A 22671-nucleotide genomic window follows, 5' to 3' on the forward strand; every position below is an offset into this window, starting at 1 on the left:
TAGCTCAGCTCAATGAGTTCTAGTTAGCTCAACTAGTAAAGTCTCTTGCTGTCAAATAAGAGATTTGAGGGGAAAAAAAAAAAAAAAAAACTTTGCTTGCTCATTTACATCTGTAACACCATATGAATGCATTTACTACAAGAAACGAGAGATTTAAATTCTAGATCTCTTAAAAAAGACTAGAACAATTGAGCTTCAAGTTCTTTACCTCTCAATTTTTTTTTTTTTTATTTACTTGGTATTTGTGTTATTTTATATAGCCATAAAATTTTTTATAAACTTACAATGTGGGACAAATTTTAACACACAAACTCATGCCATCCTTCCAAATGTCACAATCTACACAATATATTACTTCACTAATTTTAAATGACTCGGCATTTTATATTTATTAGATTTAAAAAATAAAATCTTAATTCAGAAAATTCAGTTCCAAAAATTTCAGCCTAACTCAAGAAGACCACCAACCCCAATTTTTAATGTGTTGGCAATGATTAAGTACTTGCATAAGACCACTAATCCCAATTTTTAATATGTTAGCAATGATTAAGTATTTGCATAAAATAAAAAATAAAGTACTTGTTTGAAAGAAATAAAGAAAGAAAGAAAGAAAGAAAGAAAATATGTGATTAAGTTTTATCTATATTATGTATCTACATTATATATAAGAGGATTCCCATCTTTGAACTAGATTTTTATTTGGTTCAAAAATACCCTCATTAATGAAGGATAACTTCTCTTAAAAATAAAGCCATAAATGTCAATTAACAAATTTTATTTTGAATTTAAAAAGAGAACTCCTAAAATTTAGGACTTTTTTTTCCCTTCATGTATAAAAATTTAGCATTTTTTATTCATTTTTCATCTAAATAAAAGTAAAACACCCTCAATTTAAAAATTAAAATAAAAAACAAAGAGCACTCTTAAAATTTAGCATTTTTTCCCCTCATGTTCATCTTATTTTTAAAGAAATTACAATTACTGCTTATCAAAGTTTATCCTTTTTATTTTTTTAATAAACACAAATTATTAATTTTTTCCAAAAAATATAGAAGAGTCTCTAAGCACACGCAATGCACGTACTTAGAGGCTAGTATTTTATAAATGAGTTCAAATTTGGTAAGAATGGGGTATAAAACTTATGTTTTACATCATCCAATAAGAGGTTGTCATATTAGCTTTTTATACTTAAAACTCAATATATCCTACCACATCTAATAATATCTCCATATATTCCCAATTTAGTTGGATGTTTAGATGACTATTAAAATTGATTGGGTGTGTAGATACTCGATTTTACACCCATAACTTAACCAAGGGGAATGACTTGAATGATCATTCATGTACCTGAAAAATCATGATTGCATTAAATGCATCTATTTGTTCTTGCATTACATGCATCAATTTGTTTTGCATTGCATGCATTAACTCATTCATTGCATATCATAAAAATGATCTTGAGATTTTAACGGTCGCGATGGTATGTTTGGTTTCCAAATCAGACCATCAGATCGAAAGATATCGCATGATCAAGTCTACACGGTCAGCATGCATTATGCCTAGGTAGAGTCAACCACACACGATTAATTTAAATTAATTCTAATTTGTTAAACAATTAAAATTAATTAAATAATTTTGTGATTGGTTGATAATTATTGTTTAAAATAGGATTGCAGGAATAAAAGGGATGATTAGATAACAATAAAATTGTGGATGTAAGGTTGAATTTAATCAACCATTTTGTTGGCTTTATTCCATGCCAAATTTGCTTGTATTTCAGCAATTAGTAACCTTGTATTTAGGTGAGATTCTTGTAAGGGTAGTGAGTGAGATAGTGTGAAAAAATGTTCAAGAGTGTGCAAGAAAAATAGGGACTCGCGACTGGATCTCGCGGGTGACTTGCGGGTGCAAGCCGCCAGAAGTTGCACACGTGCCAGGCATGCCAGAAGTTGAAGCGTCATGCTAGCTGGAGCACTACAGGATAAAATAGGACAACTGGCCGTTCAGTTACCTCGCGGCTGGAACTCGCGACTTAGTTAAGCCGCGAGGCCAAGCCGCGAGCCAGCCCTGTTTTGAAAAACCTGACTCTTCACATTCCATTCTCACCCTAGTATAAATACCCCTTATATCCAAGAAAGAAAGAGAGCTTCCAGAGAGAATTTTGAGAGAGAAACCCTAGAGAAAAACAAGATTGATTCATCCCCAATCTTCATTAAGAGACTCTTCAAATTCCTTAACTCTCTTCCTCTCCATTGTTAAATCCTTGAAAGGCTTATTACCAAAACATTTTCTCACTATATCCATTTCTGTGAAGGGGCTGTTTGGTACTTTGGGAAGTAGTTAGGAAGGAACCAATTTCACATTGGTTGATGCTATGGTCAAGTAACGGAATCCGGGAAGTTAGAAAAGAAATAGGTTTGGCGCAATCTTGTTGGAGCAAGAAGCTTGGAGGGCTTAGGTACACTGGGTAGATTAGGCTTGGAGGATCTATTGCTATTCATGTATCCTAACTACATTTTCTAGTAGATTACTTACCGCTTGGAGGGCAGCGAAAGGTTTTATGCTGAGGGCTTCGGTTTCCTCTTCGATAACACATCGAGTGTTGTCCTTGTGTTTGCATCTCTCTTCCCTTTATCTTTCCCATTTAATTACTGTTGTGATTGTGATTGCTTATGGTTTAGATTGTTTATCGATTCGTTTATTAGCTTATGTTCATGTTTCGTACATTTATTGTTTGACATTAAGCTTAAATTGATATTTTTGTTATTGGGGTCTAAACGTTCAAGGGTGTTTTATACACTATTTGAACTTTCATTTGGTATTAGAGCAGGTACACTTTTATTGGTTTCATTACCATAATGTGATCCTTGACCCCATATTGAGATGGACCAATCTCAATCTCTAAATGCACCTCCATATTTTGATGGTAGTAATTATGCATTTTGGAAAGTTCGCATGAGAGCATTTTTATGTTCCATTGATGAATCAGTTTGGGATGCTATTAATATAAGTTGGACCATGCCTAAGGCAGCCAAATCCACATGGGATAAGGTAGCACTCACCGCATCTAATGCTAATAGTAAAGTACTTAACGCGATTTTCTGTGGTGTGTCTCCAGATGAGTTTCACAGGATTTCTCACATTATCGTTGCCAAAGAAGCATGGGAGATATTGGAGACCACCTACGAAGGCACGAAAAAAGTGAAAGACACCAAGCTGCAGATGCTGACCACTCAATTTGAAGAGCTCAAAATGAGTGAGGATGAGTCCTTTGACTCTTTCTATAGCAAGCTGAATGAGGTGGTTGTCAGCAAGTTCAATTTAGAGGAGAAAACGGAGGATTCTAAAATAGTAAGGAAGATCCTTCGATCATTGCCGGAAAGCTTTCGTGCCAAAGTGACAGCAATTGAAGAGAGCAAGGACCTTAATGACATCAAGTCCAAGAGCTGATTGGTTCTCTTCAGACTTATGAAATGTCACTGCCCACTCAACGGAAGAGCAAATCTCTTGCTCTTAAGACCATTAATGAAAGGTTGGAAGTCCATGACTCATCGAATGAGGATGTGGTTAACAAAGATGTTGCATATCTTGTGAAAAATTTCTGAAAATTCTTGAAATTCAAGAATAATGGTAAATTTGGTGATAAAGGGAAATTCCAAAGTTCAGGAAGGGAGAAAAGGGAATTCAAAAAGAAAGATGGAAAAGAATCCCAATCTACACAAGGTGTCACTTGTTTTGAATGCAACGGGCATGAACATTTTAAGAAAGAATGTCCGAATTATTTGAAATCGAAAGGCAAGGTTTATGCCACGACACTGAGTGACTCGGATTCATCCAACTTTGATTCTGAGGAAAGCCGTGACGAAGAAGGGAATTACTCTGCTTTTATGACTATTGCCTATGTTGAGTCTTCAGATGAGTTGAATTTGCTTGTACAAGAGCTTGGAGAGCATAGTGATGAAGAATCATTGGGAGTTGTTGAAGAATCAGATACAGAAGAAGATGAAAGCACAGCCAATCTTCAAGAGAATTATAACTCACTCCTAGAGAAGTCGGGTGAGTACACAATGGTGGCAAAGGCAGCTGTGAGAAAAATGAAAAAGGCAGAGGAGGACTATAAAAGTCTCCTAATTTGCTATAAGGAGGCCAAATGTGAGATAGAGACACTGAATGGTGAGCTGTCAGAAGTCTACACAAAAGTGAGATTTCTTGAGCAAGAGGTTGTGCAAGCAAATATCAAGATAGAGAGGGTCTCCACCAAGAAGCTAGATGATGTTATTTCATCTCAAAAGCATTTTTCAGACAAATCCGAGTTGGGATATACCAGAGGGAGTAGCTCATTTGGAAATATCACCAAAGAAGTGAAGTTTATAAACGCCAAAGAGCCATTTGAAGTTGGCCCTACTGCTGAGAAGCCCAAGATGGAGGAGAAGAGGAATGTGGAGGACCAACGGATGTCGAACAACCCCCGTAATCAATCTGTGGGCAGGTCTGAATCCTGAGCAAAGTCTCGTCCACTACCACAAAGAGATCCTAGATCGAACTATGTGTGTCATCACTGCGGACTTCAAGGGCATACCCGACCAAATTGTCAAAAGCTGAGAGCAATGAATAGTGCAACTGCTCCAAGGTCACGAGGACCTAGAAATGACAGGAGAAATTAGGCTGGTGAACCATCAAGAGATCGAAATGATGATCCCGGAATGATGGACGTGATGAAGATGATTGATGCATTCACCAACTGCTTGGAAAGCTTCACACGAAAGTTTGAAAGCCTTAACCCTCGTACCCAATCCTATAAGGAAATCAACCCAAACGCAAGTGACGTGTGGGTGAAAAATGGTACTCATGCATAAGCATTACAACATGTTCATGCATCAATACTTTCTATGCTTTGTGACTTTGTTTGGTTGATTGCTTATTGATTGTGTGGGTTGAAATTTGTTTGTTTGTTTTTGCATACTTTCATTCATATTTTTTTAATGTTGCCTTTGATCAATATTTTCCTTCTTATGTGTCAAAAATCCAAAAACCACATAAAAAGTAAAAAATCAAAAAGTTTGATTGACATTGTTGAGTTTTGTCTCAAAACTTGTTTTGCCTTGTACCTTTATGCTAATGGCTTTGTGCATTTACGAGCATAATTTGTTCCTTTGCACCCTTATCACTGTGGAAGAAATCTTGAAATCTATGTGACTGTTGTAAATAGATCTTCAAACTTGTCATAAATGATTAGTGAATGGTTATGTTGATCTTGAGACATGCATAGACTTGTGCCTATATATCTTCTCACTCTTTATTTTTATTTTTTATTTTTTTGTTAAAAAGAGCTCATCAAATGTAAATCTCCAAATGTAAAGAGATATTGAGCTGCAAAAGCCTGTCGCACATATTAGTATTCGACTAGGAAAAAGGGAAAGCGACCAAAAATCAAGTGTATGATTTTTCAAAAAGTCAAAGGCTATCTCATAAAGGTGAAATATCAAACATCATTCTCATAATGAGATGTGATTGTTTCAAAAGGATCAAAAAGATCAAATGTTATGATTGAAATTGGAGCCAAAAGTTATGTAATCAAGTCTTGTGGGAGGTCATATATGCATACTTCTATAATTGAGATGGTCACATGATCTAGTGTTAATTGTGTATGCCTTGGTTGAATTGATCATTGAAACTTCACATTAGACTAAGAACTATCTTATTGTTAATATCCACACACAACACACAAGTTTATGTTCAATGAATGTCATATTCATTTGTGTGATTGTACTTGATAAAATGTGTTTTCACATGCTCAATCTTTGTTGATTCAAACTCAAAAAGATTTTTGAGTGTTTTTAGTTGTTTTTGGAAAATATTTTGTTTTTACAAAAATTGAAAATTTTCAAAAACAGTGTTGCCCCTTTTTGGCGACTTAGTCGCAGGTCAGACAAGTCGCATGTCACAGTCGCGTTCTCGCGGGTCGGTTTTGGCGACTTGTTCGCGAGTGGAAGGTCTAGTCGCGAAGGGTACACAGAGATTTTTGCAGCTCAGCTCGCGACTCCCTCGCGAGTAAAACTTCCAGTCACGAAAAACACTTAGCAAATTTTTTCAAAACTTTTGGCTTGAAGTGTTCTGGCGGCCGACCCTGGCGACTTGCACAAGATTTGACTCAGTCGCGAAAAACGCGTGTTTTGCACAGTAAGGGCAGTTTTTAAAACTTTTTTTCAGTTTTCCCTCGAACTTTTTATGACTATTCATTTTGTTTCTCAACTAAAACTAACCCAAACACTCCGTGTCACTCTCTACAAACTCCATTTTTGCTTCATTTCTTCTCAAATCTTCAAGAAAAAGGTATGGGTCTTCTCTTCCTTACTTCATATTTCATGTTTTGAGTATTATTTTCTTACTTTATGAGTTGTCACTGTGATTTGAGATATACTGTGTTCGAACATGTTTTTACTTAGATTGCTAGGTTTGGTTGTTTAGGGTTGGTTGCTTGTGTTGCTGATTTCATTTGCTATCATAATTTAGTCTCATTGTGCTAATCTTTGTTCTGAGCTTTGCCGTTTGTTGGTTTACATTCTCATTAGGTATATGGGTTTGGAGTTTTCTATGATTTACTTCGTATGTGAGTTTAGGTGTTTAAGAATGTCTGAGGCTTTGGATTGTTTGTCTTATAATAATGTGTTTTTAAGTTGCCATATCGTGTGTGTGCTTCTGTCTTGAGGGTATTTTTTAACATTCCATATTCAGTAATATATGCCTCATAGACATATGCTCTATTTTGCATGTATGTGGTTTCCACTGTTCATACATATTGCTGTTTTATACCTATTCTAGTCTTACTGTGGTCTAATTTAAGCTATCCTTCCTTAGTTCTCAATTGTGCTTGATCTGTGCATATCATGCTCATGGTAGATTGTCACAATGACAGTTATTTGTAACTCTGTGTTATTCAGTGTTCACTTGACATTGGGTTGTTACTGAATAATCACCATTTTGGTTCAACTACCTCATTCAATACTTCAGTGTTGCTTATGATTTTGTTTGGTACTGACCTGACTCATGTTTGTGATTGTGTGAGATATCACTGGTTCACATTTTTCTCTAAATCTAATCAAGTTGATATATGTTCTTTGTGGTGTTGCTTTTGGTTCTTTGCTGTGTGCTTGTTCTCTTGCAGATGTCTCGTCGATCCTCTAAAGGCAAAGACATTGTAACTGATGATCCATCAACCCCGGTTGCTAAACAGACTCAATTCTCATCTCAGTCATCTAAAGACTCCAATTGTGAGAGGTTTAGAAGTCCTCTTAACTCACACATCTACTCAAGCATCTTTAACATGGCATCTCCTATAGTGGAACGTGTGGTTGAGTTTGACACCTTGTGGACCACTTTTGTCCCTTAGATCTTTGAGTCAAGAGATTGGGCAGACTTATTCGGGAATTTTGAAGACCCAATGGATGAACTGGTTAAGGAATGCTACTCTAATACAAGTGACCTTGGAGTTGAGCTAATTTGCTGGGTAAGAGGAAAGGAATTTATCATCAACCCGAACTCCATAGCCGAAATTCTCCACATCACTAGACCTAAGAATGTGGATCTAACTTCTTATGGTGATCGAACTCCAGAGACTCAAGACATTCTACAAGTTCTTGGACCTGACCATGAAGTCTCTAGTAAAGGCACATCCATAAGCACTGCCAAGTTTGCACCTGAATTGACCACACTAAAGCTAATCATGTTCTCCAATCTTTACCCACTGTCCAACACGACTTTCATCAATCTCGGAAGAGCTCAATTCCTATGTGATCTTATTACAGGAGCCCCCATTGATATCTGTGCCCACATCTTTCAAACCATAAGGAAGACCGCGACTCGATCAGCAGCACGAGGATGTATTCCATTTTGCAGTCTCATCATAAAGTTCATTCTTCATGAAGGTATTAATCCTCCCTCAGATGGAAAAATGATAACCCGTCCGCGTCCAATTTCCATGTTTACTCTACAAGCCAGCAAAAGTCATTCCTCCAAAACACCAAAGAGTGCACACATCTCTCTTGCTACTCCGTCTGCTCCTAAGTCAGAGACACATGTACATACCACACCCACTTCGCATGTTACCCCTGAATTACAACAAACTAGCACTCCGTAAGTACAATCTGATCCTCAAACTGATAGGTTGGGTAGTTTGTTTGAAAATCTTCATAAGCGCATTGAGGGAATGGTGACACTTCTCTACTCCACCAACAACCAAGTCCAAATGCGTCTCGAGGCCATGGAGAATCAGCTACATGCTATTCACCAAAAGTTAGAAGACAGCCTTTAGCTATTTGTGCCAAAAAGGGGGAGAGCATACAGTAAGGGGGAGGAAGCTCAAAGGGAAGTGCACATAGCAATAGGGGGAGTTGTGTAGATGATGACTTATTCTCTCACACCACACATACTTTTGATCATATTGTGTCTTACTTATTAACTTATAGTTTTCATAAAACTCTTGTTTCATGTGGTTATTGTGACTAGTTGTTCTCTCCTGTTGATATCTTGTGAAAAACCTTGGTTTTTATATATTGATGATGTTTTTCAGTATATAATGTGTTTGTACCCATGTTGCTTTTGTAAGTTTTTAGGGTTTGTTTTCATATTTTGTAGGCTTTATGGTTTGTACCATACTTTATGCAGCCTTTATGCTTTGTTAAATCAGTACTTCTAACTAAATGTCATGCATTTTCTTTTTAAGTACTGTCACTCTTGTGCCCTTGTAGGATTGTTCCTAGATGCATATACTTAGTATATTATGCATTAGTTAAGTGTTGGGCATGCAAGTGATTTGCATTGATCTTATTAGCTTGTATGTCCAAGTGTTCATTCCAACTGTGAATGAGCATTGTGGTCACTACCTTGTAGAGATTGCTTGTTTGATCAAGCCATGGTTTGTTTCTTAACTCCATCTTTGCTTGATCACATCATGCCTGCTTCATATGCATTTCATGTTTTTCTGCATACAATGATCATGGTGTATTGTTGTGTTTCAGGAGATTCATGTTCATATGATTCAAGAGCTTCACAGTTTCTAGAGTTAGGTGTGAGTGAGTTATGTTCAACTGTTCCCAACTCACATGTTAAGTCTAGAGTCTGTTTTAGGGTTTTATCACGGAATAGCCAAAGGGAGAGATTGTAAGGTTGAATTTAATCAACCATCTTGTTGGCTTTATTCTGTGCCAAATTTGCTTGTATTTCAGCAATTAGTAACCCTGTATTTAGGTGGGATTCTTGTAAGGGTAGTGAGTGAGATAGTGTGAAGAAATGTTCAAGAGTGTGCAAGAAAAACAGGGACTCGCGACTGGATCTCGCGGCTGCAAGCCGCCAGAAGCTGCACACGTGCCAAGCATGCTAGAAGTTGAAGCGTCATGCTAGCCGGAGCACTACAGGGCAAAATAGGACAACTGGCCGTTCAGTTACCTCGCGGCTGGAACTCGCGACTCAGTCAAGCCGCCAGCTAGCCCTGTTTTGAAAAACCTGACTCTTCACATTCCATTCTCACCCTAGTATAAATACCCCTTATACCCACGAAGGAAAGAGAGCTTCTAGAGAGAATTTTGAGAGAGAAACCCTAGAGAAAAACAAAATTGATTCATCCCTAATCTTCATTAAGAGACTCTTCAAATTCCTTAACTCTTTTCCTCTCCATTGTTAAATCCTTGAGAGGCTTATTACCAAAACATTTTCTCACCATATCCATTTATGTGAGAGAGTTGTTTGGTGCTTTGGGAAGCAGTTAGGAAGGAACCAATTTCACATTGGTTGATGCTATGGTTAAGTAGCAGAATCTGGGAAGCTAGAAAAGAAATAGGTTCAGCGTAACCTCGTTGGAGCAAGAAGCTTGGAGGGCTTAGGTACACTGGGTAGATTAGGCTTGGAGGGTCTATTGCTATTCATGTATCCCAACTACATTTTCTAGTGGATTACTTACCGCTTGGAGGGTGGCAGAAAGGTTTTATGCCGAGAGCTTCGATTTTCTCTTCGATAACACATCGAGTGTTGTCCTTGTATTTGCATCTCTCTTCCCTTTATCTTTACCATTTAATTACTGCTGTGATTGTGATTGTTTATGGTTTAGATTGTTTATCAATTCGTTTATTAGCTTATGTTCATGTTTTGCACATTTATTATTTGACATTAAGCTTGAATTGATATTTTTGTTATTGGGATCTAAACGTCCAAGGGTGTTTTATACACTATTTGAACTTTTAGTGGATAATCTGAACTTCATCAAGATCTATTTTAGGGTATTTATCTATAAGATAATTATTCTTGAAAAAGCCCGAATTATCCTAAAAAGAGATAAAAATCATAAACTAAGGATGAAAACACGTCTAGGTGCAAGAACCGAATCAAAAAACCCTAGAAGGAGAGTCCAAAACGCACCCGAATACGAAAGTGTGTTCAGCATCCAAGAGCACCATTCGGCACTTTTGGAGTGCCGAACAACACTTTAAAAGGGCTGAATTTCCTCCTTTCGGGTTTTGGCCTAACGCCTTTCAGGTGATGATAAAGCACACCATTTTCGATCTCTTCGCAGAAGGATGAGTCCTGATTCACATTCTACACTTTGGGGCTATTTTTTAGAGTTTTCTAGCCTCTATAAATAGAGACTAGGTCTCATAACTTAGCAACTTTTTTTTACACTCTGAGAGGCATACATTTTGAGGCTCTTAAATTGTTGATATTTGCTGATCCTCTCTGAGATTTACTGCTTAAATTAGGGTTTTTAGGTTTCAAAAATAATTGAATAAATTTCTTTGAACCCTAAACATCCTCTCAAGAACAAGGAGTGCTCATGCAAGAGGTTGTTTTCAATCACCCTATTCTTTTTATGATTCTTGTTTATGATAATGCATGTTTTCCTTTATCCATAACATGAATTGTTAATCATTGTCTGGTTAAAGCATGATCTTGATTTTGTTTATGTAATTGTTATGATTTCTTTCTTAATTCCAATAATTTGCATATGATCAATGCTTTTTCTTGAAATTAAAAACGGATCTATGTCTTTCTTAGATGTAGATCTAAATTTTTCTTAAAACAAAAAAAGATCTACATCTTTCTTAGATGTAGAATTTTTCTCAATCAAAATCAAATCTGCACCTTTTTTTAATGTAGATCTGAATTTTTAACGATGCAGATTTGGAAATAAAGAAAAAGATTAAACATGATTGTGTTTGTGTTTGTTTTATTTAATTCATGTTGCATAAATTTAAATTAGGAGTGAAACTCTCTTCTTAAACAATCTTTTCCATACTTTTAAAATATATATATATAATTTAAAAAAAAAAAAAAAAAAAAAAAAAAAAACAGATATGATTTTTCTATCATCAAAAAACCATTTTTTTATTATCACAAAACAAATCTAATCTTTTACAAATCAAAAAACTTTATTTTTTAGTTCTTAAAAACATATATGATATTTTTCAAATCAAAAGACTTTATTTTATGTAATAAACACAAATCTGAATTTTTTATCTCCAAAAACCATTTTTTTTCTACATACTACAAAACCGATTTGGTATTTTAACAAATCATAATTTTTTTACCAACCAAAACGAATTTGATTCTTTTTCAAGAGAAGAGACTTCATTCATAGATAAACTTATGTGATTTAGTTTTTGTCTCACATGTTCAATATATCATTCATAGCATACATAAAGAGGGTACATAGGTCATAAAAGTCTAGAAGACCAGACTTTGTTTGGGTGGAATGGGTGCCTAACACATTCTCATTCCATAACCTAGCCTCCGGATTTAAATCTTTGGATAAGTAGATCTAGCCTTGTCTTTAGTTTATTTTGGGTAGAATGTAACTAGGACAAAAAGCAATGTAATTATTTGGTAGTTTGTAACTAGGACCCAAAGCCATGTAATTTTTCAATTTTTCCATTATGTAATCAATGAAGAGAACAATCTAGTCATGTATTTATTTTTTCTTATTTTTTTGTATAAAAAAATTAGTGGCGACTCCACACCACTTATCCAAAAAGAGAGGTGCCTTAAAAAGCACTCCAAAAATCTCTCTTTTTTTAAAGGCAATTTTCAAGGTCTCTCACAGGGTGTGGTTATGCTTATTCTTTAATATGTGATAAGATGATGTGACATGTTAGAATTGGAGGATATAAAACTTGGGTTTATACCACATCCTTAGGGTGTTTAGTAACTGTATTTTCCCCTTATTTTCTATTTTCAAAAACAATTTTCTATTTTTGAGACTAAAAACTTGTTTGACAATCCAAGATAAACAAAAAACAAAAACTGTTATCAAAACTCAGTTTGTGAAGGAAATTGAAAACATACAAAAAGCTGTTTTCAGTTTCTAATTTTCAAAAGTCAATGAAAACATGCATTTAATCTAATAAATCTGTTTCATTTAATGAGTTAGCATTAGAATTCAAATCCTAGTAACAAAATATTTTAGTATTTTCTATTTTTTTCTTCAATTTTTTTTTTTTTTTTAATTTGAACTGACCAAACATGTTTTTTATTTTAAAAATACAAGAAAATTGTTTTTTTCTTTATATTCCCAAAAAAAGTTTTTGAAAATAGAAAACAAAAACTGTTACCAAACATAACCTTGTATTTTCAAATGATTATTAAAATTGATTGGGTGTTGTTGTGCTTATTCTTTAATATATGATATGATGGTGTGGCATGTTGGAATTAGAAGATGTAAAACTTAGGTTTTACACCACATCCTTATAGAATATAATTTAAAAAGTTATTCTTTAAAATAATAATAAATAATAAAACTAAGAGAGATGCTATGTCTACAACATTTTTACAACAAATCACATGTGGTTAGTTGTTATTGGTTCAAATTTGAAACTAACACTAAGATTTTTTTTTTTTTTGTTAACTGACTGGTCGTAGGTTCGAATCCTACTCGGGGAGCAACCTACTACTTAAGATTTGTTGTAAAAATATTGTAGACATATCATTTCTCTAAAACGAAATACCTTAGGTCTATTATTTGTCAAATAATAAATGAGAAGTGTTACATTAGTAACATTTTTATAATACTTTCTTAACAAATTATAGACAATAAGTTGTTATTAGTTATAATTTGAATTCACAAATTAAATTACTTTTTTGCTTATCCATAACAACCAATAACAACCTACCATTTAAGATTTTTTATGAAAATGTTGTGAAAATATTGTGTGTATAGCATTTCTCATAATAAATACTAATAAATAATAAATAAAGAGGAGAAAAGTTGTTCGAAATTTATTTGTTGCCTAAACCGGTATTAATCATTGTCAGCCTTTTGTTCAATTATTATGTACTAATAAATCTTTTGCTCTCTCTCTCTCTCTCTCTCTCTCTCATTAATTGTTTATAACTATTTTGTGAATATTTAACAACAAGATCCAGCATAAAAATTCTAATAGATTCTAATCCAATAATATCTGAGTTATCAAAACTTTAAACAAAGTTATCGAGAACAAAAATGCAGATGCATTGGAATTTTTTATTTCTTTTATTGGATTATATATTTTTTTTCTATGGAAGGCCACTAATCAATGAAATTGCGAGCTATTCGCGAGGAATACAAATCTTCTTCGAGTATTTAAAAGCAAATCGCTCTAGTGACTTGATTGTGCTTCAAGGCTTGGCCCTAGTAAGTTGTAAGGTAAGGTTAGTTGTTCTAGTTGAGGTAGGGTCTTCCACTTCGCAAAGTAGAAAAAAAAAAAAAAAAAAAAAAAAAAAAAAAAAAGAAAGAAAGAAAGTGGTTAGAGTTAGACTCGTGAAGAGTAGGGTAAAGCGAGATTGAAAAGATAGGAATTATGCAAATTATTTGAAAATAACATTGCCGTCATATATATTAGCCTTTCAAGTATGGTTAGATAATGATCAATCAAGATTGCTGGATCCCATTTTCTTCATATGGCTTTACGTGAAAAGTTGACAACGAACTATGAATGCAACTTCACACCATGTTTGAATCTAATTTTGTGTCCAATTATTACGTTTGTCGTAGACATGAAGCTATCGAAAAGAAACAGTACCATGGATTGTGAATGGGGTTTACTCTTTTTGTCAAAATCTCTTTTAAGCCAAGCTTTACCACTAATTTACTAATTAATTAGTTGATAGTAACATTCTCCTACCATATATAATGAGTCCCTTATCTCATGAAAGCATCAACTTCCTTCATATTTCGATCCACCCCATTATCCATTGAACTAACAATGGAGCCTAAAAGTCTAATTATTGCTCTCTTACTCTTATCTCTATTCTTTGGATCCTTATCCGCTACACCCACCAGGAAAATCAAGGCTCGAAACCCTTGTAAAAGGTTAGTTTTCTATTTCCATGACATTATTTACAATGGCAAGAACTCTAACAATGCAACTTCAGCCATGGTAGGAGCACCAGCTTGGGCTAACACGACGGTAATGGCAGGACAAAACCATTTTGGTGACTTGATTGTGTTTGATGACCCCATTACATTAGACAACAATCTACACTCAACCCCAGTTGGTCGTGCCCAAGGTTTTTATGTTTATGACAAAAAGGACATTTTCACAGCTTGGATGGGGTTCTCCTTTGTTTTCAACTCTACACAACATAAAGGGAGCATAAACTTTGCTGGGGCTGATCCGCTAATGAACAAGACTAGGGATATTTCAGTGGTTGGTGGCACTGGTGACTTCTTCATGGCTAGAGGGATAGCCACTTTGATGACTGATGCCTTTGAAGGAGAAGTTTATTTCCGGCTTCGTGTTGATATTAAATTGTACGAGTGCTGGTGACAAATTTTGTTTGTGACTGATTGTTTATTATTTTTTTTAATTTTCTTTTTTCTTTTTTAATCAAATCAAGATTTCTTTGTCACTTACCCAAAAACAAATAATTTCTGTTTTACATGAAGGATAGTATGTAATAAACTTCTGCCCACTTTGGCGCTTTCGTTGGTTTTTTTTTTTTTTTTTTTTTTTTGATAATTGCAAAAATAATTTGTAATTATGAACATCTCATTTTGTAACTATAAAAAATCTCAGTTTTGAGAAATATTGTGTTGGGGGAAAATTTTTCATTTTATATACTTTGAAATTTCTAAAGTAGTATAAGATTAAATCCACATCAGGATGGGTCACATGGATTTTGGGGGCATAATAGTATTTTTCCGAGCAAAAATGAAAAATCAAGATTTTGACTGGAGATTGAGGTAATTCAAAGAAAACAATTTCAGTAGCTGGATAGTCTTAGAATGAGTATGCATGCATAAATTTGGTGAATTTTAATTGATCCTCAAAATACTTTTTTTTTTTTTTTAGAGAGAGAGTTTCAACTTATGGCGTCCGCTCCTAATAATAGCTCTTTATCATCAGACCAAAACACCAATCAGTTTTCGATGTAGGCGGGGATTGAACCCCAGATTTCTTATACAACCATAAAAAACTTTACTAGTTGAACTAACTAAAATCCACCTCAAAAGACTAATTCAAAATAAATTAAAGACTAATTTTTTATTTCTTTAAAGAGAAAATAATTATGGTCATGTAAACATGAGATAATCCTAGACAATAATTTTAGATTATTAAAAAATTACTTTGTTTCATGAATGAATAATTATTTTGATAATTTAGAGAGAAATTAATATGATTAAGATTAACCCAATTACTTTTCTTTTCTTTTTTGTTCTCTGAAACCTTATTAATAATTTGTGATGGCTTTGAATTTGGTTTCTCCAGCTGAAATCAAAGCTCTCCTTCTTACTTAATTTGGTAAAGTTCTCGGCTCTAGGAGTCTAGGTTCTATAGACTTCTTTTGGCTGTAGTATTCTTGTACTCACTTTCGTAGTCATCGTTTACATTCATATTCTTCTCAAAAACCAAAAACAAAAAAAACAAAAAAAGTTCCACAAACATTCCATCACAAATGAATGAAGTTTCCCCTTAAAATAGCCATAATCGAATGACGTGATTACAATATCCTGCTTCCTCATGCATTATTTTATTTTTAGCAATGACAACTAATCATTAGTTGAAATCCCAAAATCATCTCAATATAATTAAATATCTGAGACAAAGAATTTAAGTGAAACCTTTTTGTATTCAAATATGGTTCGTTCGCTCTGACTTACACACTTAGGTTCGATTCCCGCTACCAGCAGGAGTCGGTTGGTGGGCATCACATCCCTAAGCGTGTGTGCTCTGCCCGAGGGTTTAATATAACCATAAACACCCCCATTTTTGGATTCTCAAAAAAAAAAATATATATATATATAAATTAAATAATATTTATTTATTTAATTTTTATACTATAATTTTCCTATTTACAACTATCATTCTTGCCTTTTATACGCAAAAATACTAATTACTTTTTTGTATTTAGATTTTGTACAATCCAACTACTTTTTTCTTTATTATGTGAAACCAATTGTTTTAAGATAATTTTGGGGCCTTGTTGTGTAGGAGGAGGCCTTAGGCCTAGGCATAGAACTTTTTTTAGAACTAATCCTAAAAAACAGAAAGTAAATAAATTTTAAGCAGAGACATGTTGAAATTGATGTTAAAAAACCTAGAAATCTAACCCAACATCTATGGCACGTACGTAAACAACAAAAAAATAGAGCAAATAAAGGTCCAATGCTTATCGAGTTGACTCAGGGTCGTCTCAGGGTCGTCTTTAAAACATAGACTTATTACATAAGGCCTTTATTTCGGTTTGTTACAAAATCGTATCCTCCGGCGACAAAAAGGTATTTATTAGGAATTTAGGACAAGCTTTGTCGCCTCAAAACATTTTTTTTTTTTTTTTTTTTTTTTTTTTTTTTTTTTTTTTGGGTTATTTGACTTATTTCCTTTTGAAAAGAAAATGCATTCGAATAGGAAGAATTATTACAAGGAAATCTTAACTTTATTAGAGAGTAATTAAAAATAAGTGAAACTCTAATCCATGATTGATTTCAAACTCTAAAATTTAAATGATTGGCTTTAGTCCTTTTGATGTTGATATGTCCAAATTATGAAGGACAAAACTCAATTACAAAATTGGTTGTAACATAACCTTACTCAATATCTTTTTATTAGAGTTAAATTTTGACTGTTAAATTACATTTTCTTCTTATATCCTTCATGCTTGCAAAATTTCTAGAAAATTAAAGATCAATAACCATGTAATCTATAAATTATTTAAATTGCAAAATTTTGTAATTTAAAATTATGCATAAAATATAAATTTATAGATCATATAGTAAATAATATTCAATTGACACAAAATTTGACATGTGTATTATGAGCATAAAGAACATGCAATTCAACAGTTAAATTTTCAAAATATGTAGTAATATTTATTTTATTGAGTATGGTTGTAGCCTAAGTTATAGACTTAGGCTACATCCAATTTTACAGTTAAACTTTGTCCATTATTGAATTGACATGTCATCACTGTGAGAAACATATTAGAGGCCAAAAAAATTATTGCAGTTTATATTTGTTAGAAATTAAAAATAATTATCTTAATAATTGGTTAAGGACTAAAAAAATCATTATAAGTTATTAGTGACTAGTTTCTAAAATAAAAATAAAAAAGTTATTAGTGACTAAAAGATATCACTATAAACTTCAAAGACAAAAATCAGTCATTGACTAAAGTTTATGGATCGAACTAGAGACTAGGTGTACCAGTCTTGCATAGCCTACCCCGATCTCCTGTGAGTACCAGCATTCAACTATAATTTGAACCCCAATGGGGAAAAATACATTCAAACCTTTCTTTCTTTCTTTTTTCCCTGAAATTCCCTCTGGATATATAATAATGATGAACCTTTTTTTTCTTTACGTTTAAGTTTGGTCCCAAGAGAAAGCAATAACTGAACTGTGTGTAGCTGCTCCTTTTGCAAATCTTTGATCACTAAACAAAACAGGAATAGCTTGATGCCCATCTATGTTGAGACCTCAATGATTTTGTTGGTGACATTCTGGCATGCGTATCGGGCTTATTGGTTATTCTTTTTTATACAATCTCTTTATACGATTTTTTTTATAGACAACATCGCCTTGAAAAAAGCCATAATCTATATATATATATAAAACCGAAGCTTTTGCTAGCACCACAATTTTCCATGTCAGCATTATTTTAAAAAATATATATATATTTTGATTTTATATTTCTATATATATACTAAAGAAATATTTTCCACATCACTAATATATTTTCAAATTTTATTTAAAAAAAGAAAAAGAAACATCAAACTAAAATGTGAAACCCGACTCCTATTTTATAACACCAACAAACTCAAAACCCTAAAGAGTCATGCGCTTGGTTAACCCTAATTCCTGAAACATATCTTATATACTCTCTTTTCACAAACCCTCACACACACATACAACACATCGCCGCAAGAGCACAAGCAGCAGCAGCACCAGAAGAAAGAAGAAAGCAGAAAGAAGAAAAAATGGAGGCAGCGAGAACCGTAAAAGATGTGTCACCTCACGAGTTCGTCAAGGCCTATGCCGCTCACCTCAAACGCTTTGGCCATGTATATCTCTCTCTCTTTCTCTATTCATAAACTCTTATTTTTACATGTTGATGATGCGTATATCTGTTTTGTTCTATGAATCTGAAACTTTTACCTTTTGTTTTGTTTGATTTATTTTTTAGTGAGAAGTGAAAGTGATTGTTCTTTTGGGTTATTTGATGAAATATACATTTGAATCTTATTACTGTGGATGTATAGCTATGCCCATTTTAGTGTTTTTGACTCCCCCGCTAGCACCAGCGTATTTATTGTTTCTTTTTACTGGTTTTTGAAATGAGTTTTTTATAATGCCTGCAGACTTCTCCAAATAATAACACCTGTTGCTACAATATGCTGTGCTCAGGCTTTTTTCAAACTAACAAGGAACTTGTGTTGGGTGGATCCCTCAGCCCTATTTCCAACTATGGTGGTGACCAACAGATGCTCAGAATCCTTATCTGGAAGGTAGTACAATATTTCAATTTAATTACTTCATCAAATACTTCTAATTTTTTGTCTCACTTATGATTGTATCATATGTAATTTTTTTTACCAAAAAAATTTATAGTAATAAATGTTACAGATATGGCTCAAGCCCAAGTCCTAATGCATTATATTGTTCTTATTTGAGTTGATATACTAATTTAGAAATATTGTGAAATTGTTTGGGGCATTTTATTGTAGATTATTATAATTTTTAATTATGAGTCTAATTGGTTACCTCAAAGGAGTTAGGCCATGTACATCTATTATATTATTATTATTATTATCAATTAATAAAAATTGATATATCATTTATTGTATGTAATTATTTTGATACAACTCAAAAGAAACATCCAAACTGAAACATAAAACCTTGACTCCTATTGATACAACTATTCTTAATTAAATTCAAAAAAATCATTATTTGCTTTGCCTTTATATGTTTGTATGATGTTCTCTATCATTTTTGTTTATGAAGTTTGTCTATAAAACTCACAACAAGTGAATTAATAGAGAGATTGAAAATTGAATTAATTACTTTTTTTTTTCCATACAAATTTGAATAAATATATATAATTTTAATTAAAATGTACTGTGCATTGCATGAGTTAGTAACTATATTATACTATAGAAATAACAACAAAATATGAAACTCACATTAGTAGTTGTTCATAGAAGTTTGTTTTTTTGGTTGAGTTATATTATTTTTGTGGGGAGTTTATTATTGAAATGCAACTTCATAAACATTTACGTTAAAAGACGATTTGTGTTCCAATATTTATGGGACAATATAGTATTTTCCAGCTAAAATATAATGAAATGGAGATTTAAAATAATCTCTTAAACTACCCTAATAGAATATGCAATAACTCATATTTAAGGATAAAATTTAACTACAAAATTAGTTGTAACTTAAGGCTACAAATTCACTCAATAAAATAAATATTACAACATATTTTGAAAATCTAACCATTGAATTGCATATTTTTTACGCTTTTAATACACATGTTAAATTTTGTATCAATCGGATATTATTTACTATATGATCTATAAGCTTATATTTTATGCATAATTTTAAATTAAAAAAACTTGCAATTAAAAAAAAATAATTAATGCCATAGTTATTGATCATTAATTTTCTTGAAATTTTGCAAGCATGGAGGATATAAGAAGAAGATGTATTTTAATGGTAGATTTGTCAAAATTCAACTTCAATAAAAAGATATTAAGTTTGTAGCCTAAGGTTACAACTAATTTTGTAATTAAACTTTGTCTTATATTTAATAGTTTTCCCGTGCATCGCACGGGTTGGCGACTAGTATATCAAATAAAGAAGGTCCAATGTTTTTTGGCCATAAGTCATGTAGTTCAATAATTGGTATTTCTTAATATTTTTAACAAAAATATCCAAATTCAAATTCCCTCACCTCCAATTATCAAATTATTTAAAAAATAAATAAAAGTCCAATACTTTTTGTAATGTGTAACTTTCAAGGGCGTTATCTGAAGTCTGAACTAATATATATGGATTCTATACTTAATTATTGTCTTAACAACAATAAGTCGTCATAGTTTTATTCAAATAACTTGTAAATCAAAAGCAACAAAATGGAAAATTTCTAGAGAAATAGACTCCATCAAAACCAACCAAAAAAATAATCTAGCTCTCTTGGCTCAGGAATGGGCAACAACAATACCTTGCCTCCTAATATGAAAGAAGGAATGAGATTATAAAGAACCCACAATAGACTTAGTGTCTTTAACAAAACGTCTGATGGACGAGAGAGAGAGAGAGAGAGAGAGAGAGAGAGAGAAAAAAAAACTTCAGCATTAATGCATAAAACTTGCATTTTTTATGTTTCTGGAACCTTACATGTGCACGCATGTTTGAGCCTGTAGTGCATGCATTAAGGCTGCGCTCGCAAGATGATTCCTATGTGTGCATACCGAAGGCTTCCTTAGCCTTACTTTTCCAAAAATAGATTTATTTGCTCATTAAAAGTTATATTTTTCATTTTAACATTTCTCAAGTCAATTTAGCATCTAGTTGGGCCCTAAACTAACCTTAGGTCTTAGAATTTCAGCATCATTGGGGAACGGGAGCCCAAGTCACAAGGGGTACAACCATACAAAATGTGGTGTCTATAAGGACACTATCACAAACCCTTACTCCAATGCTGCAGATCTCATCTTTGACCTAAATCCCCAATTTCACGTCACCATCCCAATCAACTCATCTACTCCACCCCCCCCCCCCCCCCCCCCCCCCCCCCCCAAAACACTCTGGCCACCATCTCTTTAAAGAGAAAAGTTTCAAGGTAAGAATATGAACATTTCGCAAAGCGACTAAAAAGGGCTGTCACAGGGCTAGAACTAGTTTACTTTGACCCGGATACAGTTATGCTAACTCCTCAATCGAGATTGGAGCATTTCATCCTTCAACAAAGACATAAGCCAGGTACGTCGAATTACCACAATGAGCTATATAATACAAAGAATGTTTTTGATACATCCACACCAAACACTCCATCACCACCCACATCAACAACACCTACTATTTCTTCTTACTCTAATTCTATGGCCGAGGAGGCAAGCCTTATCATGTCCCCAACCTCGCCATGAAGATCCTTGGTTGGAACTATCAAGGCATCTGCAACACCTTGACAATTAGAGCCCTTAGGCTCAAATAAAAGGCACAAGGCCAGATGTTTTATTTTTGTCTGAAACTAAAGCAAAAGAATGTCATATGGAGTTTGTAAAATGTTCACTGAAGTTTGATTACAAATTAGTTGTTGAAGTAAAAGGCAAGGTAGGCGAGCTATGTATCATGTGGAAAAAGGGCATTTCAACAAGTCAAGTGGAATTTGAGAAAAATCTAATTGCGATCAAGTCTAGTGCTGTGTGCAAGTGATTACTAGTTGGTTTCTACGGCCGCCCGTACCCTTAAAGAAAAAGAAAGCCTGGGAAAACTTAACTGCCCTACTTGAAGCTTACCAAGGCCCATGGGTATGCATGGGGGATTTTAATTACACCATCAGCGACGACAAAAGAAAAGGGGGCAAGAGAGGTAGCACTTCAGAGACCAACCACCTCAAGGATCTCATGTTCAAATTTGGTGCTATTGACTTAGGGTACTCAGGGAGCAAATTTACTTGGGCAAAAGGGAAATGGGGCAATGCTGCTATTAAGAGAAGGTTGGACAGGGGAATAGCAAACATTTCATGGAGACTAACTTTCCCGAAAGCTACAATCTCCCACCTTGGGGCTATTAAACCAGATCACACCCCTATACTTCTAGATACCAACCCTGATGAAGAATTTGCCCATATGCCTTTTAGATTTGAAGCAGCTTGGCTAAGGGACAAAGCCTAGGTCCCTGTGATAGAGAATGCTTGGAATATAGAAGCTACGGGCTCAAAATTCATAAAGTTATACAAGAAACATGCCTCGACTAAGGATGCCCTTCATAAGTGGAAGAGGTATTTGGCTGATGTCAAGATAGAATCAATACTCTCACTTGCAAAATCAAAGATGTCCAATCCCAACACCCTTCCCAAGAGAATGAAGCCCTGGAAACCTCTCTGTAAGCTAAACTAGATGAATGGCTTTTTCAAAGTTAAACTTTGTGGCGTCAAAAATCTAGAGAAATTTGGCTAAAATTAGGTGATAAAAACTCAAAGTTTTTT

The 22671-nt window shown here is 33.8% G+C and overlaps 2 protein-coding genes across 2 annotated transcripts; both read left to right on the plus strand.

The window, feature by feature from the left end:
* Positions 1 to 14182: 14182 nt before the first annotated feature.
* On the plus strand, positions 14183 to 14946 carry LOC115977830 (disease resistance response protein 206-like). Its single transcript, XM_031099856.1, has one exon. The coding sequence runs from the start codon at positions 14226 to 14228 to the stop codon at positions 14787 to 14789; it is 564 nt and encodes a 187-aa protein (XP_030955716.1). The 5' UTR covers positions 14183 to 14225; the 3' UTR covers positions 14790 to 14946.
* A 7051-nt stretch (positions 14947 to 21997) lies between these two features.
* Positions 21998 to 22357, plus strand: LOC115963233. Its single transcript, XM_031082170.1, has one exon. The coding sequence runs from the start codon at positions 21998 to 22000 to the stop codon at positions 22355 to 22357; it is 360 nt and encodes a 119-aa protein (XP_030938030.1).
* Positions 22358 to 22671: the final 314 nt, after the last annotated feature.

Source organism: Quercus lobata, chromosome 2 (genome assembly GCF_001633185.2).
Source record: "Quercus lobata isolate SW786 chromosome 2, ValleyOak3.0 Primary Assembly, whole genome shotgun sequence".
Lineage (NCBI taxonomy): Eukaryota > Viridiplantae > Streptophyta > Magnoliopsida > Fagales > Fagaceae > Quercus > Quercus lobata.